Source organism: Sinocyclocheilus grahami, unplaced genomic scaffold (genome assembly GCF_001515645.1).
Source record: "Sinocyclocheilus grahami isolate Dianchi unplaced genomic scaffold, SAMN03320097.WGS_v1.1 scaffold685.1, whole genome shotgun sequence".
NCBI classification, from domain to species: Eukaryota; Metazoa; Chordata; class Actinopteri; order Cypriniformes; family Cyprinidae; genus Sinocyclocheilus; species Sinocyclocheilus grahami.
The window spans coordinates 52295-70765 of NW_015505864.1; the positions used below are offsets into that span (position 1 = coordinate 52295).

Here is an 18471-nt window from a genome sequence, read left to right on the forward strand (position 1 = left end):
AAGCAAATCACGCTGAGTGGATTGAGCACGCGGCGGCGCAGATGCGCGAGCTTGTTGAGTGAATATACCTTTCTCACAGACATCACTGGAAAGTTTGTAGTTCGGTCGGATATGTCAAAAACAAGTAAGTAAAACAATGCACAAGTTACTTAACGGTAGGGAGAGAGAGAGAGAGCGCACGAGAGAGAGAGCGAGAGCGCAATTCTGTTGTGTGATCTTTGATATTCACTCACTAAGCACACGCATCATTTGGATTAAAACTAAATCGTAAAAATAAGACCATTTATAGGGGCATTCACTATAAACATAATTTATTTTCAACCTTAGGCAAACACGACTTTCTGGCCAAAGTGAAACTAGCAGCCTGTGTGAAATGCGCTAGGCTGTACTATTCTGCATCAGTACAAATACGTGCGTGTGTTGCGTGTGTTTTGCTTGCTTGAGTGTTTCTGCATTATATGAGTGGCTTTGTAATATAAATCGCTGCACGTTTCAGATGAAAAAACGTGACTTCTATTTCTGAAAATATCATAGTTACTAGATTTATAACGACTGGTTCCCTGCATTATTATAGCAAAGCGCGTTATTACATTAATAGGCCGCTGCAATGGAGCAGCTCTAATGCTATTAAATTAAAGATGATGTACCATAGAGCAAAAAATGAACAGTGAAAGTAACAAAAACTTGTAAAATACATTTTAATGGGCATAATTAAGTGTGAAAATAACTGAAGGATATACAGTGAAACAAAAAATTATTCAGAGACCAGATATAATGTTTGATATTGTTTTACTAGTGAGTGCAGGACACTATAGTTCATGTAAGTGAGGATAGCAAAAAAAAGTAAACTGTGACAAATCATACCCAAAAATTCTTCATACAGTGGACTACCAGTAAAATGTATACAAATTTGGGTCCAAAAATTATTCAGACCGTCTGGGGAAAAAATTGAAGTTGAGGTTTGCATGAACCTGATTGACAGCATGCCCAGGAGACCACAGGCTGTCATTAAGTGAAGCCCTCAGGGAAGAACTGTTGCCAGGATAATTAAAAAAAAACAAAAAACAATAGCAACCGTCCACTTCTAAATTCAACACTGTAATAAAAAGTTGGATTATTATTGTAGCAGAATATGAAACTCAAGAATCTGTGTATCTATATTTGGGTGGCTGACAAATGTAAATTTTTCTAATATTGTGTGAATTTTGATAAACTCCCCCCCACAGAACTGAACTGTAAAAAGGGGCCAAAATGTTAAATTTAAAGGCCCAAAAATGTATATAATTAAACAAATTATTTTTAAATGAACTACATTGTTTTTACATTTCCAATTTTTTATTTCAATGCAAACATAATTATAAATTTTAAAAATATTTTCTTGCGGATGAGCATATGAGCATGCAGTAGTCAGATGTACCTCGTAGTTTCCTGTGGAGTCTTCGGGGGTTCGTCTCCCGCTGAGACAATATTAGTCAGAGTGACCACGTCATCAGAACGACTGTTTCTGTCTCTTCGACTGATGGATCGGTTTGCTTCTGGTGACCACTCCTGTTAAAACAGGAAATGTGAAAATCCATAATTTGCATGTAACTAATTTGTGTTATACTCACTGCCTCCCATTGCTATAATGTTTAAATTTTAATGATGTATTTAAAAAAAAAATATATATATATAAATAATCGTATATATTATTTAAATAATATAACAATTTGTGCACGCACATATGCATGCAAATTTTACAGGATTTTTTGTTTGTGTTTTACAAGCAATAAGCAATGACAATGCAATAAACAGGCATTTACATTATACTGTCACTGCATTATTTCACACCCAGTTTTCCCTTTTAATAAAACACAACTTCAAAACAAAAATATACTGTTTGGTGTGTGTGTTAATCCATCCCTGTAAATAACTTTGCCTTAAAGCAGAACAAGAATACAGATCAGTCACACAATGTGACTGTGACATAACAGCACTTATATTCACAGTCACATGTGGGACCATCATCCAGTCAGCCTTCTATCACTGTGCAGAGAGAGTGAGTCTGTGCCTTTTTACAGCCACACAAAGGACTCCAGTGTGCTGACAGAACAGGGAGGATGCCAGAAGATTCCTCTGGAGGTGTCACTTACCTGGGTAAACCTGACTAAAAGCTTAGTTTTACTGTAGCTCTGTGACTGCTATTCACTCTCCTAATGCTCAATTAAACATTCGCACCATGGAGGATTTCTAAATTTCAGACACTCAGATTCCATGACACATCTGTACACACACAGTTGTGTTATGTACAAACCTCATTTACACAAATGGAGATGCTGACACTGCCACTGTGTGTCTGCGTGTGTTTGTGTTGTGGGGAGGGCTGGGAAGGAAGGAGGGGGGGGTTGCCATTAGGGAGAGGGATCCAACATTCCAGAACCCACTCATGGGCCGTGCAAAGACAACAGCTCATTCACGCTCAGCCCATTAGAAATTCACCACCACTGGAGCCTGGGGCCCAAAACAGCTCTATGGTTGACAACTCCACAGCAGTGTTTGTCCATTAATGCTGTATCTATTCTAAGCAAATGTTACCGTTTATGTTTGTAGTCTGGTCTGTGTGTTTCCTGGCATTCTGTGAGGTAGCAAATATTCTAAACAAAACAGTATTTTGTAGAGCAGAGAACTTACTATACCTCTAACTGGGGCCAATTCATGCTCATGCCAGGCCCATGGGTGTTCCTCCACCACCTGAGGTCCTCTGCGTCATTGGCTGCATTGATGGTCTGGCTGAGGTCTCGGTACAGGCCTCGAAATCTGCATGGGGATTTTCCACATACTCCGTCAGGCAGGTTTTTATTTATGCACAAGGAAGTGCATGTTTAAAAAATACAGCCAACATCAACTTTAAATGATGGTTGTTGCTAAGACAAACATCGCTATTAATATTGATCATACCTTTAAAGCAACTCACACAGAAATATTTTTAGACATATCCTGCATAGTGTCAAAAATAACGTTCCATTCAGGGTACAACAGTTTAAGAGACAACTTTGTACATTACCTAATATTAGTACCTTGTTGTAGTAGACATATATTTACTTAATTGGGTAATGCACCACTGGCAAGACAAGCTTTTAATAAAACGTGGGTATTTATGCAGCAGAAATGCGATTTCTTTATAAAAAAAATTTTAGTGTTACATGACTACAGAAAAAGAGAGGAAAATGGTTTTTATTCCCTTTTGCCAAAAACCTTGACAACCATAACACATTTTTGATTTTGGTGCCACTAAGCCAATAAGACAGATTTGTGCAGACAATTAAAGGCACAATATATAATATTGTTTTATTAAAATATCCAAAAACCACTAGAACAGTGTTATATATTTTGCTGACTTGTGTACTTACATTATCCCAAATGTTTCGAAGAATGTTTAAATCCAGAGAAATAAGCTATTTTAACTAGTGACACGGACCGTGTCTATAGTGTCATCGTGTCACGTGCCAATGACGTCATAACCCCTCGATTTTTTTGTTTTGTTTTGTAGAAAACCTGGAAACACCAAAGACGCTTTAATATGTTGTGCATTTTATTAGACCGGTGACGACCGCACAGAGTAGCATTATAACAGAACTTTCAAATGTATCTAGTATGATAAAACGGCGCTGCTTTACCCCACATACGCACGACCGGAAGGAGCGGAAGCAGTCGACTGTGGCATAATAAAAGCTCCGCTGCTTTCGAGCCGTTTGTCACGCTCGTTCAGCGGCCTCGTTTCGCTTCGACGACTTTCAGCCTCACCCTGCTTTATTCTACTACGTTAATAAATCATTAGCTCATCCATGAACATGATTTCTGCCCGAGTCCCGTCGGATTGCATCGGCTGTGGGGATGAAGACCACAACTCCCATGATTCCACACTCAGTCACGGCGTCATCAAACTACGCCTTCGTCTCTTTGTTTAGTTTGAATACGCACCCTCTAGTGGCGAAAATGACATTGTGCCTTTAATATGTATTGATCGGCAAGTAAGCAAACATTTGCTTTTATTAGAAATAGTAACATGCTAAAACCACACACTATACCATAGTATCCTGTTGATGAGTTGACAAACACTTCTAAATTTAAAAGTAAAAAATCTAGTTTTTAGTTTCATAACCACTGCTAACAGAACAAAAGAGGCAGGGACATTAAGTACCATGGAAATACAAAGAATGAGGGAGGGATAAAGTAAACACAAAGATTCTTGTACATGAAACTAAGCTACATATGATTACCGTGCAGCTCAGCACCAGCCCTGTAATTACAGCTCAACAAAAGTAAACAATTGTGCAAAACTGCAGAGACCGGTTTGAAGGGTGTTGTTTTTGTTGCTATTCTGAACATGTAACTCCACGCTGCTTAAGCTAACACCGAAACACAAAACGAAAGGAGGTATTTGTTCACGGATTAAAAAACAAAAAGGATACATAAAGTCACCCTAGCTTTCAGCTCTTTTGTAATGACCCTGGTTAATAGTCAACGACATGCTCAGAATTCCTCATTAAGTAAACATAATGATAACAGAGAGCCTGGAAAAACAAATAAGCACTTATTAATGGTTAACATTTATTTCAGTTTTAGCTATGAGACACAAATGACCAGAAACTATTTCAAGAGCCCGAGGTTACTGATATTTGCGGATTTAAATCAGGATTTGACATTGAGTAAAATTTGAGAGGAAGCTTCCCATTTGTCTCGTCATTTTTAAGTGAACAACTCAAAACGGTGTCGAAATCTGTGCCTGTCAATCTCTCAGTGGCTCGGTTTCAAACTCTAGCAAGCCACCCAACTAGACAGCATTTGTAGACTGCTCAAAACACCTGGAAGCTAAATTCTGCTTCCTTCGAAGATATTCAAATCTTCATGGATAAACTCAGAATAATGTTCTTTGCTAGTTTATTTTAGCTATCCGATTCCAAAAGGTACCGAAGAAAATATCTATTCCTATTAAAAGTAGGAAAAAGCAATTCCAGAATGCACTGCATCAAGCTCAGTGAACAAAATTGGTTGCATTTTATTTTACAGTACGTGCACTTAACTGGACTTACCCAAGAAAATACTGATAATATAACTACATGGGGTTAGGTTTAGGGATCGGTTCAGGGTAAATACCTAGTTATTATCCAGTAATTGTAAATATTATAACAAGTACATAGTATGTACATGTGGAACAGGACTGTGAAATAAAGTGCTACCATAAAAAATTTTTTATCTAAGATGCCAGACAGAGAAATCTTGACAAATATATTAATTCAACAAGTACTTCCTCAATGAAAACTATTTTACTGTAATAAAAACGGCCCATTTTACCAAATATTTGTTTTTATGATTAGACTATTGTATTTTTTAGCTCAAGTACCATTAAAAATATTTATACTATTAAAAATAAGCAATTAATTGAAAATGATTTATTCCACACAATAAATCCATTTTTACCCAATATTTGTTTTTTATGATTATCAGTGTCTTGTTTAGCTCAAGCAACATTGCTAACTCTATAGGTCATAGTCGGGGTAGATGCTGTTTTAAATTTGACATGGATGAAAACTATGAGGGATAGACTCACAGCCTTTACAATGGCACACACTGTATGATTTATATAGGGATTTGTCTACTGAAAGTCTTTTGGAAAGATGCATCGTCAGCTAAACAATCGGCATGTTGTTAAAAAAACAGCATAATCCATTTAATACACTGTACTTCTAGTCCCAAAGCCTCATTTTTGCATGTCAGAAATGAAAGATGGCTCTACCCTGACTAAGATCTATTGGAAGTGGCCTTCTAAATACCTTGTTTTATTCAAATTCTATAGAAGTATCATATGTATACTTTGTGGATGAGGCAATCCCAGAATGCGCTGTGACAAGCCAGTGAGAATTATTAGCCAAGAAGTTGGTTAAAGTCAAGGAAAATGCAGATTATTCATATCTGCATACTATATTAAATACTAAAACAAACTGATTTAAAATACTGTAATCTAATTAAAAATAATTTTACAATGCGTGTACTACATATTTATTATGCATAGTAAAGAGTCATTAGCAGCATTAGATTCTACTGGACTCTTCTCTAAATCACTGAAGAACTGTTTGTGTGCTGCATGTGATTTGTTGTCGATGAGTTTCAAATCAAATATTTTGATTAGGATGCTGTCCTAGAAGATAAGTATCTAGTAGACAGTGAAGCAGAGAGACTAACCCATCATTGCTGGAGAGGTCCATGTGCTGGTGTATGTCCTGCAGCACTTCTTTAAAAAAGCGAAGCCTCTTTTTTTCTGCCTCCTGTGTGATTTCAAACACTTGCTCCATGTCTTCCATGTAACGAGGGTTACAGCGATTCAGCTCGTCCAGGGCTCTCTCATAACGTTCCTTAGCCTGAGGGAAAACATCCAAACAGATGTGCAAGTTCATGGGACAGAGTCATGGGACACAGTTTACAAGGTCAATTCCAAAGATAATCATTTCCTGTTCAGTATACTCAGAATACATCTAATGGAACAGTGCATATTCACAATGTTTGGTTTGAGAGTTATTGAATCAGAAAAAGCAAGATGTACCACTTTCTTCATTTATGAGTCCCTTTGGATCAAAGCATGTGCTAAATGAAATGCAAATGCACTAATATGAATTTCATGACTGTCTATAAAACAGACAACAAAGTCTGCTTTAATAAATGATAGTAAAATTAAAGCAAAATCCTTTTAAATACATAAAATCGGGTGATGTTTCCCTTTGAGGAGACAGAAACTGCAGGAAGTATATTTTTTATGAATGAAACTACACATTCAACAACATGTTATTCACACCCATAATTTTGCATTGTCACAACAAGTCCAAAGACATCATCACAGGGGCCTTACTGTTGACACAAGCAACAAACAAGCCTTGTCTTGTCTAAGTTTATGGAAATTCTGTCATTTCAATCCCCACCCATCTCCTTCAGACTAGACATGGACAGTTGCAGACAAGCTAATACAGTAATTACCAACGTAAAAATTACTATAATCCTTAATAAACTGAAAAACTGTTGTGTCTGTGCTTTTTCTCATGCTACCTTCTCTGCCTCTTGGGTACATTTCTCCAGGCGCTCGGTGAACTTGTGGACCTCTTCTGGGGATTTGGTGGGGTCAGCCTTGGCATGAGTTTCACGGGTCAATGCCGTGTGCTCCTCCTTCCGGGCTTGGTGAAAACTCTTTTTGGTAGACTCCACCTACCGCAGAGAAGATATTTACACAACTGTATATTTTGTAATGAGTAAATAATATGGCTAAGTACAAACATGATTCTCTTTAAACATTGTTTAAAAGGACAGCTAACCCAAAAACAAAGATTCTGCCATCATAATGTTACACCAAACATGTATGGTGGTCAATCTATATACTAAGCTATCATATGGCCTTAGAAGACTAGAAATATAACAAACAAATCATATGGACCAGCCAAATGAGGTTTTTGGCCATTCGTCATTTGGTTAGCTTGACAATCACTGGTCACTGATTACCATCTACTAGTTGTATGGGGGAAAAAAAGAGATTTCTGAGTTATGTCTAAGATTTCTGAACTAAATTTACAAAAAACTTGAGTTTAAGTGCCATTACTATGAGTAGATGATAACATCAGATCAGATCATTATGGGTGAGATGCCAATTTAAAAAAATAAAAAAAGTAAAGTAAAAAAAGTAAAAAACAAACAAACACACACACACACACACACACACACACACACAACAAAACAACAAATCAAACGAAAACACAAATGCAAAAAAAATAATGATTTGCCATTGTTTAATGGATGAAATCCATACTAGTGGCTTTGTATTCTGCCCAGGAGGAGACTCACATCCTTCAGTTTTCTGACCCAGGGTTTCTGGGCCTTGCGGAAGCCTTCGTCGGCGTCTTTGGTCTCACGGAATCCACCAATCATTTGCTTGTGGAAGGCATCCTTCTGCCAGTTTCTAATCTTTTCGCTGTCCTCAACAACCAGTTTCTCTTTTAGTTCCATATGGATCTCACTCAGTCTGTCTGCCGCATTCATGAAAGCATGCCAGGCCTTTTCCAGAGTCCCATACTGTGAGCCTGCAGGACAGAAATAAGAATTTAGCTTTATCTGTCAGCTCCAAACACTGGATGATTGCTTAAAAAAAACCAAAGTCTACTGTATAATAATTGTAGGTCTGTGTGTCTGCCCCTTTAATGTCACGTGGTCTGGTTAGTGAATATGTGGCCAGCCTGAGGCTCTCACTGGGAGGTAATCCATTCATATCCTATAACTTTTCTTAAGGTCAATACAAGATACTGTGGTTTGTTTAAACTGCATACATTTACGGTTTATTTTTTAAATCAAACATTTAGGATTTACTGTTTTGCTGTTATTTTTACAAATGCTCAAAACACATCCATGCATGCAGGTAATGTAGTCAAAATCCATTATATCCAATATACACCGGTTGCTAATGGAATGATGAATGAAATAAAGTGATAGATCACTGACACATGGCACAACTCCATATTACACTTTCATACCTTCTTTTCCCCAAACTTAGAAACTACTGTGCAACTGTGACGGGTTTGGCAGAAGCACTTATCAGCTCATGGGAACAGAATGTGTTGATGTAACTGTAGATGCATCTATCTAAGGAGGATGAACGATGAGACTCAAAGTCATGCTCACCTTTCTCCACAACACCCCTCCATTTCCTGGCCCAGTCACTCAGCTGCTGGGAATAGCCCTTCTCAATCTTGGCCCGCTCCTGGAAGCAGCTGACCAGCTCATTGCATAGTTTGTAGCCATCGTCAATGCGTTTTACCGTCCTCTTGTAGTTCCCAGGCTGACAAACGAAAGTCATGTTAGAGTCACTCCATTTCTAAATCTGACTGATCCGGTTCTCAAGTTTAACTCACTGACTCGATGATCTTGTCACAACAGTTAACAGCAAGGATTATCAGTGGATTAGTACATTACAGTCTAATAAAGGTTAAATGTAGGATTTTAGAATTAGATTCATTATGACTCTAACTTAAAACCAAAATGAAATTAAACAGAACAGTATTTATACTTCTGTTATCAAATTAAATGATAAGGAAGGATCTACAAAAGCATGGCCTTTATAGCAAATCTCATAAAACTTGGGGTAAGCGGTGTCATATCAAGGGGTAAGCTGAATTATAAGCAATTTTCTAATAGTGTTTGTAATGACATTTCCTGCATTTGAAGGCAAAGCTCACAATCACCAGCTATTAGTTGAGCCACTGACATAGCTTACCCTAAAGCATTTGGCAAACTTTACCCTAGCTACCATTTAAAAATAAATAAATAATTAGCCATGGCTAATCTTTATATTGTTACAGTTTTATACAATGTCAATTGACCAATACATTTGATATAACTTTTTACACCTGGTAGTGACTAAATTTATATTATATTATAAAACAGCATAATTTTTTTTCATGCGCATCTTTCAATTGCAGGCAGCTGTATATGAAGGGCCCTTACTAAATACATAATGATACAAAACAATAAGCACAGTTTGTTACATTAGGGGAGCAACACACTTACATAGTGGCACAATCTCCCCCATTCTCCTCTAAATTACTCTCTGTATTACAGTGGCACGAATAATGGCAAAATAAACATTTCACTTTCACTTTACTATCTAAAAGCACTTCACATCTGTTAAGTTTTCTCCAAGGCAAGTATAGACATGATCCAAGCATGCTTGAAGAAACAGTGGAGAAGGGGTACAACTACAACAAATCTCGCCAGGGGCGGAAACCTCTTAGAAAGCTCATGGAAATTTCAGATCTGCAGGGATCCGTTCCTGTAGTCTTTAACTCCCTGGCTGGACGCCACAGTATGCTGCCCACTCTGCAAGGAAGATCTGTGTGCATATGTGCATATGTACATTTGCGGTTGGGGATACTTACCTCCCAGAAGCTGTCCCAGCTCCCAACGTCTTGCAGATCACCATTGGAAGACATTTTGGGGTCACCCTTGCAGCACGGAATGATGGCGGCTGTCTGTTAAACTGCAAAGAACAAGACATGAAATTAAATAGAGCCAACAACTGTAGTCAGTAACAGCTAAATTTTGTTACAACAAATTAAGACAACCAAAGACAGCAGTCTTGCCAGAGAAGAAACCAGTTCATCCAGTCTCTGCTCTACAAGGCACAGGCCCTCAAGTTCAATCCAAAAAACTAAGCAAAGGCAATTCAAAATATATTCCATAAACACTTCACTACGGTCTTGCCAGCAACCTGTTGTGACCCGACACTCCTTGGCCTCTACGGTTAAGACATCTGCCCAGGCAAAGTAATCCTGTATTCCAATTCAAAGAAGAAGCCAGCGTAGGCCAGTCTCACTTCTGAGTGGCTTTGTGTCTGCCTAAGGCAACCTAGGTAAGGCAGAAGCTTCTCTGCCCCAGTCTGGGTGGAGTAACAAAAAAAAAAAAGGATGCCACAGTCACCCAGGTCCTCCCACTACTTTGTTTCTGGTTGAATGTTGAGGAAACTACCAAAAATAAAGGTTCTTTATTGGCATTGATGGTTCCATAAAGAACCTTTAACATCCACAGAAGCTTTCCATTGCACATATGATTCTTTATAGTGGAAGAAAGACCTTTAGATCATTAAAATGTTCTTTACACTAAGAACGAAAATGGTACTTTTAAGAACTGTTCACCGAAAGGTTCTCTGGAGAACCCAAAATGGCTCTTCTATGCCATTGCTGCACAACTCCTATAAATAAAGGTTCCTAAAGTGGGGGTTTCACATTATACACATTATAAAAGGGGGTTTTCACAGCAATGCCATAGAAGAACCAGTTTTGGTTCCCCAAAGAACCTTTCAGTGAACAGTTCTTATAAGAATCATTTTTTAAACAAATACCAACTATTTCTGTTTTCCATATCTGTGGAGTTATTTCATGGAGTAAGTATATGTAAACTGTGTTTACATGTTTTTTTTTTTAAATGGTGGGTGGCATTGTTTTGTATGGCATGCGTTCAGCCAAATAATATACACCTACATCACTAGGAGTTCCTATTGTGCTGGGTTAGTCCTTACTAGACCCTATTAATTAATGTTCCTACTTCCTATAAATAAATCAAATTAGGCATTTCCACCAATAGTTAGAGGAACTATAAAAACATTAATCCAATGCCATAGAAGAACCAGTTTGGGTTCCCCAAAGAACCTTTCAGTGAACCGTTCTTAAAGAACCATTTCTTAGTGTGAGGAATATCTGTATAATCTATTTTCCACCATATAGAAACCTTTGTGCATGGAAAGGTCACATGGATGTTACAGGTTATTCATTGAAACATAAATTCCAATAAATAATCTTTTTTTAAATAGTGGAAAATCCCCTTTTATGTGAGCTTTATTTTTTAAAAGTGTAGCAAGATAAAAATATGTCCAATGACATGGAAGTGTCCATTCACTATTGCTCATAGGGACACTATGCCTCTCAAGCACTTAATCATCGCCTTAAAATAACCTGTTTATTAACGCACAAACTGCTTTGGCTATTGCATAAACTATATTTAGTCCAAACAGAACAAGTAGGTGACCACCTAATAAACCTTGTACACGCTCTTCCCGTGCTTGTATACATTTAGTACTGCTTCTGGCCTTGGGTTCTCTTCATATTGTCTGAGCCAAGGTCGTATAGCTTCCTCAAACAGACATAACAAACGTGAGGAAGGAGTGGGATCGGCCTCACAGAAGCATCTGCTCCCAATTTAGGCCAAACTGGCTATGCTAATGGAAAATTAGCATCCTCAAGGGGGGCTTGGAAAGTGTAGCAAGATAAAAATATGTCCAATGACATGGAAGTGTCCATTCACTATTGCTCATAGGGACACTATGCCTCTCAGGCACTTAATCATCGCCTTAAAATAACCTGTTTATTAACACACAAACTGCTTTGGCTATTGCATAAACTATATTTAGTCCAAACAGAACAAGTAGGTGACCACCTAATAAACCTTGTACACGCTCTTCCCGTGCTTGTATACATTTAGCACTGCTTCTGGCCTTGGGTTCTCTTCATATTGTCTGAGCCAAGGTCGTATAGCTTCCTCAAACAGACATAACAAACGTGAGGAAGGAGTGGGATCGGCCTCACAGAAGCATCTGCTCCCAATTTAGGCCAAACTGGCTATGCTAATTATGAGTGTTGAAGAGCATTTGCTGTGGATGTACTAGTTTTGGCAATTTTGTGTTTCCAACAGTTTCTGTCAGCATCCATGAAGATCAGTAGGGCAAATAAGGAGAAGTCTTTGTTTTTTCCAGCAAATAAAAAGAGCTTGGATTACTTCCCCTGAACTTCCTCCCTGTGAAGGCAGGGGCGGGAATGGAAAGTCAGCTCCTGATGATAGTATTTCCCACAAACATGCCAGGAGGAGCGCCGATAAGAGAGCTTCACTTGAACCTCATCTGCTAATTTAAAATCAAAGTCCGGAATACCATCATTGGCACAGAATACTAGCACACTGCTTATGGTGCATAGAATGCTGCCTACTATTAAAAAAAATGTGAAACAGTAAATATAATGTAACAACACACATTCAAAACAGTCAAATTACTTCATTAAGGCAAGACACCACATGTGAATAGGGTAATATTTAATAGATATTACCAAACTTCCCCAGATGATTGACCACAGTACATTAAAACAACTGTTTCACTAGTCATGTTTAAATATGCAAACACTGCATTATCTAATTAAATATGCACTAATTTGCATGCATTTAGAGACTAGAAATCTGGGCCCATAGCCCCATATTCACAAAACATTTTATCCTACCACTAAGGAGTTATCCTAAATAGCAGTAAAAGTTTTTAGCTAAGAGTTTTCTCTTAAAACCTATTCACAAAGCTGCGGAGACAAACTTTTACTAAGGACTAGAGAGAAGTCTTAAGCTAAGAGTAAGGGCGGGGTTGACCTCGTTGCTATGGATGATGTCAGCATGCTTACGAACTATGCACACAGTGATTGGCTGGTAGGGGAGGAGTCTCCGTCAGAGATTAATTCATAGAAATATTGTAAGCACAATATTATGTTGCCATCTTCAAATAAAGATTTAAAAATAAAAATGTTAATTGCCACATTCAAATAAAGATTTAAAAATGCAAGTGTCATATATTCTGAATCGCCTTAACGAGTTGTCATATTTTCGAATCTTTTGTTTGTTACTGATCTATGTCACTGGGTATCACATTTGCATAACTGCCCACGAAATACGAACATTCTGCTTTTGTTTTCATTGCCAAGATGATGATGTAAAGAATCAGTAGTTCAAATTCAAACCTTTTGTTTTGTGCTCGTCATTTTACCGAGGACTGCTTCTCTAATCTTGCCTTTTATCTTCTTCGGCTTCTAAGTTAATCTTTATTTGGACCAACAAGCGTCTCCGAACAACAACCTGTAAGTACGATTGATACGTGTGTAAATTTTTAGTTGAGTGCTCAAAATAGCAAGTTGTTTGTGCTAATATGTAATGCAAGCCTATACCTAGTGCAGAATTAGGTTTCCAGGTAAACCACGATATTACTGTCTAGCCCCATATTCACAAAACATTTTATCCTAAATAGCAGTAAAAGTTTTTAGCTAAGAGTTTTCTCTTAAAACCTATTCACAAAGCTGCGGAGACAAACTTTTACTAAGGACTAGAGAGAAGTCTTAAGCTAAGAGTAAGGGCGGGGTTGACCTCGTTGCTATGGATGATGTCAGCATGCTTACGAACTATGCACACAGTGATTGGCTGGTAGGGGAGGAGTCTCCGTCAGAGATTAATTCATAGAAATATTGTAAGCACAATATTATGTTGCCATCTTCAAATAAAGATTTAAAAATAAAAATGTTAATTGCCACATTCAAATAAAGATTTAAAAATGCAAGTGTCATATATTCTGAATCGCCTTAACGAGTTGTCATATTTTCGAATCTTTTGTTTGTTACTGATCTATGTCACTGGGTATCACATTTGCATAACTGCCCACGAAATACGAACATTCTGCTTTTGTTTTCATTGCCAAGATGATGATGTAAAGAATCAGTAGTTCAAATTCAAACCTTTTGTTTTGTGCTCGTCATTTTACCGAGGACTGCTTCTCTAATCTTGCCTTTTATCTTCTTCGGCTTCTAAGTTAATCTTTATTTGGACCAACAAGCGTCTCCGAACCACAACCTGTAAGTACGATTGATACGTGTGTAAATTTTTAGTTGAGTGCTCAAAATAGCAAGTTGTTTGTGCTAATATGTAATGCAAGCCTATACCTAGTGCAGAATTAGGTTTCCAGGTAAACCACGATATTACTGTCTTACTGAAATAGTTCTGATAATTCGCTGTGAACCCACTATTTCCTAAGAATGTGTCGATTAATGTAGACTGTCGTTGTTCTAATAACTTCATTTAATAATAAAGAATGTAGTGTAGCGCACAGACTTTATAATCATTGTGAAATTGCTGTTTATTTTGCTGTACTGGCAGTTACAGGGTTAATGCAGGAAGTAAAAGACCCGGTAGAGAGAGACCAGGTCTTTTATATATATTATAGATATAGATATATTAGGGATGCACCGATATGAAAATTTTGGCCGATACCGATTACCGATTATTCTTTATTTTTTAAAGCCGATAACCGATATGTTGGCCGATAAATCTATATCCAAATTGTTATATACTTTTTGAGAGCCTGATTACAAAAAAGGTCTCATCATTAAAACCGGTAAACTGAAGTGCTCTTTTAACTTAACCAAACGCATTCTATATGAGATAAATCAGATATACATCAAATAAACACAATATTACAATGTACAATTGCACAAAAGGCTGCAAACGAACAGCGCGCATCTGAAGTGTCTCTGAAGGAAATAATGCATTATTTATCGGCTTTAAGATATCGGCCAAATTTTCTTATCAGGCCGATACCGATAACAGAAAAAATGAGCCGATATGGGCCGATACCGATATGGTGGCCGATATATCGTGCATCCCTAAGATATATATATAATGATAAGATATAATTGTATTATATATAAATATACTTTGATCTTGAAAATGCATCTGAAAATTAAATGTAGAACATAAGAGTGAGTTGCTGCAGGAAAAATTTCCTAAACATGAGATGCATTTAATAGTAAGAGTTTAAACCAACTCAGCATACAGTTTAGAGTAGCAGAACAACTGAGAAGTGTTTTTCTCAGCGAATAAATGGCATCTTATGGATTTATTCTTAAATGTAAATGTTAAAAAGTCCCACAAGTACTTCTATTTTGAAAAAAAGACTTGATTGCTGCAGAGTGTGTTGTGTTGCAACAATAATGACAGACATTTTGTTTTATTATTTTAATAGAAAGTCATAGTTTGTTCTGTAAACGAAGGGCTCATAACATGAGAAATCAAATTTGCCTTGATCTTTTGACATATAAGAGGTCTTTATAACATTAAAACACCTGGAAAGTTTCATAGCTTAAAACATCCTTCTCATTATAAACAAAGCATTTAGCTAATCAAGCTCCAAACACTGCTTTTTTCAATGGGGGATCTGAGGCATCACGGGGTAAATGCATTTGAATATGACTGCCTCCAGTCCAGAGCAAGACATCCAAAGCAGCCAACTGATTTGGATGTGACAGCAGATGCATCACAAGCCATAAGTAAATGATTCCATAATGCTTTGTCTGTAAATTAGGGCTACAACAAACGATTATTTTGATAATCGATTAATCTAACGATTATTAGAACGATTAATCGACGAATCATCGATTATTTCACTGATTAATCAGTAGACTTGTATTGATTATTCAGCTTTTGCAATTAGTTAAAATATTGAGCTATACAAATAAATTAAGGTAATCACTTCAGCTTCAGTCATATTATGTAATTACAGGTATACAATTAATTTATACAAATAAATATATTTGGCACACAAAATGAGATGGCAGAGAAACTCTCTTATTCACCCTTTAATTAGCTATATGAAAAAGTAGCTGAATAACACATCATTCTGCCTAAAATATATTTTTGTAAGTCATATGGATAAGAAACAAAATAAGGGTTAAGTGAGAACACGTTTTATTTTTGGATAAACTAATAATCACAACATAATCTCTCTTAAAATACCATATAGGGTTATGATAATAAAAAGTCCTGAGCTAGGGTAAACGTACCTATTAAGCTCACCAAAATCTACATTGAGACATTTTTAATGCACAAGATATTGGTTTCAGTACAAAAAGTTATGTTAAAATAACATTTTATTTTAAATGACAAAAGCATTTCAATTAAGATATACATCATTAAATGCAAAAAGTCCGGCTGTGCTTAATGGGTACATGTTTGTACCCTTTAAACACACCCCTGTTCTCATTAAGCTCACATCATGTTTTATTAAAAATTCTTGTTTATTTTAAACAACTTTTTTAAAGAATATATATATATATTTTTTTTGAATGTACAAAGTCAATCACAAAAAAAACAGAACACAAAAATCAAGCAACAAGGCATTCAATTTGATCAGTTATATATTCATAATGAAATGTCATTTAAGCACATTGCAACATCTAGACTAGTCCACGTTCAGCTAAGTAACACATATTCAAAAATCAAATAAAACATTTCATTCACGGGGATGAACACAGAAACTAGCCTCATTATGAAGCCTCTTATTAAATGGATGTCAACTTATCTATAGTCTCTTAAGGCTGGAATACACTACACAATTTGTGCCCCAATTTTCCACTGATTTACAGTCTGGAGAAGTTCACAGTAGTTGCCAAAGGTCAGAGCCAGTCTGCAGATTTGAGTTCACAGAATCTATAGAAAATCAATTAACTAACTTAAAGTGATAACCATCAGTTAATATTTAAAGTCTTTACATAGACGTTCAATGTGGAAGAGCTTAAAGAGAGCACACTGAGCTTAATGGGAGCAGAAACAATTTCATGTAATATTTATTAAAATGACAAGATTTTGCTAAATAAATAATATAGGTCATGCATTAAGTTCATACATATTTTATTATGAACAACTACTATTAACAATATCTATGAAGTTATACTTTTTCTGATTGATGTCACACTGAAGCTGTGTGATTTTCTTAGTAGTGTACCCTTTAAGCTCACCTTAAAATAATATGAAATCTTTAAAAAATACTGCAGTTTCAAACCACAGACCAGCAATAAACTATCAATTTATAATAATATGGATGTAAAAGTACAAGCCAGTAATGCCTGTGAAGTAATATATTAGCGTAGCACACAATCTTATACAGCTAGTCAGCTAACTGTTTTCTGTAGCATCTGCGCTATGTTGCTAAAACTATCTTTTGGATCGAACTGTAATTATTTCCCACATCCAAGTTTCAGGTTATAATATACCAAAGTCTAAACATTAATCTCTTAATTTTACAGTAAGTTGTGAAACTTACCCAAAATAAAGGTTTAAACATCTAAAAAATGCACATTTAAGGGGCTCCTCTTTTGGTGAAAGTTTTCAGACAGCTTTCAAAATGTCAGCCAGACAGTGTGAACACATGGACAACCATATCAATGATCTGATTGACTTGAAATTATAGGAGGTAACAAACATATAAATTGGTTAAGAATTGGTTCTACTTTTGAAATGTGTGTTCCGTGTCAGAATGTCTGTTTTTGTTTTGGTCTGTGTGATTCCACCCACTGCCAATTTACCCATACTATTTCAACACCCCAGGTTGCCAGTTGGCGGAAAACACAGCATACTGAAGCCATGGAAATCAGCAAAAGAACTGGGATAGAGATTGCAGATTCTACCTAACATAAAAAGCTTCGGCATCCATCTAAAAAGCTCTATGACCAGAGGCGTTTTAAAATACGGATACATCAACTCATCAGCTTAAGCCGCGGTCACACTAGACTCTGAGAATGCGAAATTGTTTTGCATGCTGCAACGGTCGTGATCAGACGTCACGCTGTGCAGCGTCTTTTTAAAAACCTAAATTCAACATGAAACAAATTATAATACATCTAAAATATAAAAAACATTAGGGATGTTCTTTTTAACTGGTTAACCATTAACCGACCGGACGAATTTTTAACCGATTAATACAAATCAGTTAAACGGTTTAAAAATTAATTTATTAATTTTTTTCAGTAAATTATCAAATACTGAAAAAGGTTTTCTGCATGATTAAAATACGTATAGCGTATATTAAAAAAAATTCGTTTTTTAGAAAAAAAAAAGAAAAAAAAGCAAGTGGCGTATAAGTCACATTTGATTATTTCATTCAGAAATAGGACTAATGGCGACACGAAATGCTTACAAACATTATAATAAACACTGTAAACATAGCTAGGCTATTTTAGTTCCCTTCACTCCACAACAAATCCTTTCAATTAACAGTAGGCTATTTAGAAAAGAACACTAATTAAAAATATAAGAAGCTATATAAACGACAAGCCA

At 36.5% G+C, this 18471-nt stretch overlaps 1 protein-coding gene across 5 annotated transcripts in view; it reads right to left on the reverse strand.

The window, feature by feature from the left end:
• LOC107559436 (protein kinase C and casein kinase II substrate protein 3) overlaps nt 1–18471 on the reverse strand; it is a 45882-nt gene that overhangs the window by 8263 nt on the left and 19148 nt on the right. For 4 of the 5 annotated variants that reach the window (XM_016243262.1, XM_016243260.1, XM_016243261.1 and 1 more), the window contains 7 exons: nt 9948–10048; nt 8695–8851; nt 7864–8099; nt 7078–7233; nt 6223–6398; nt 2676–2796; nt 1418–1548 (listed from right to left, as the gene is read on the reverse strand). In XM_016243262.1, coding sequence (XP_016098748.1) covers nt 1418–1548; nt 2676–2796; nt 6223–6398; nt 7078–7233; nt 7864–8099; nt 8695–8851; nt 9948–10001 — 1031 coding nt within the window. In that variant the 5' untranslated portion in view covers nt 10002–10048. Of the gene's footprint in view, nt 1–1417; nt 1549–2675; nt 2797–6222; nt 6399–7077; nt 7234–7863; nt 8100–8694; nt 8852–9947; nt 10049–10279; nt 10353–18471 lie in introns of those variants that run through there. The other variant, XM_016243263.1, reaches the window with a different exon arrangement.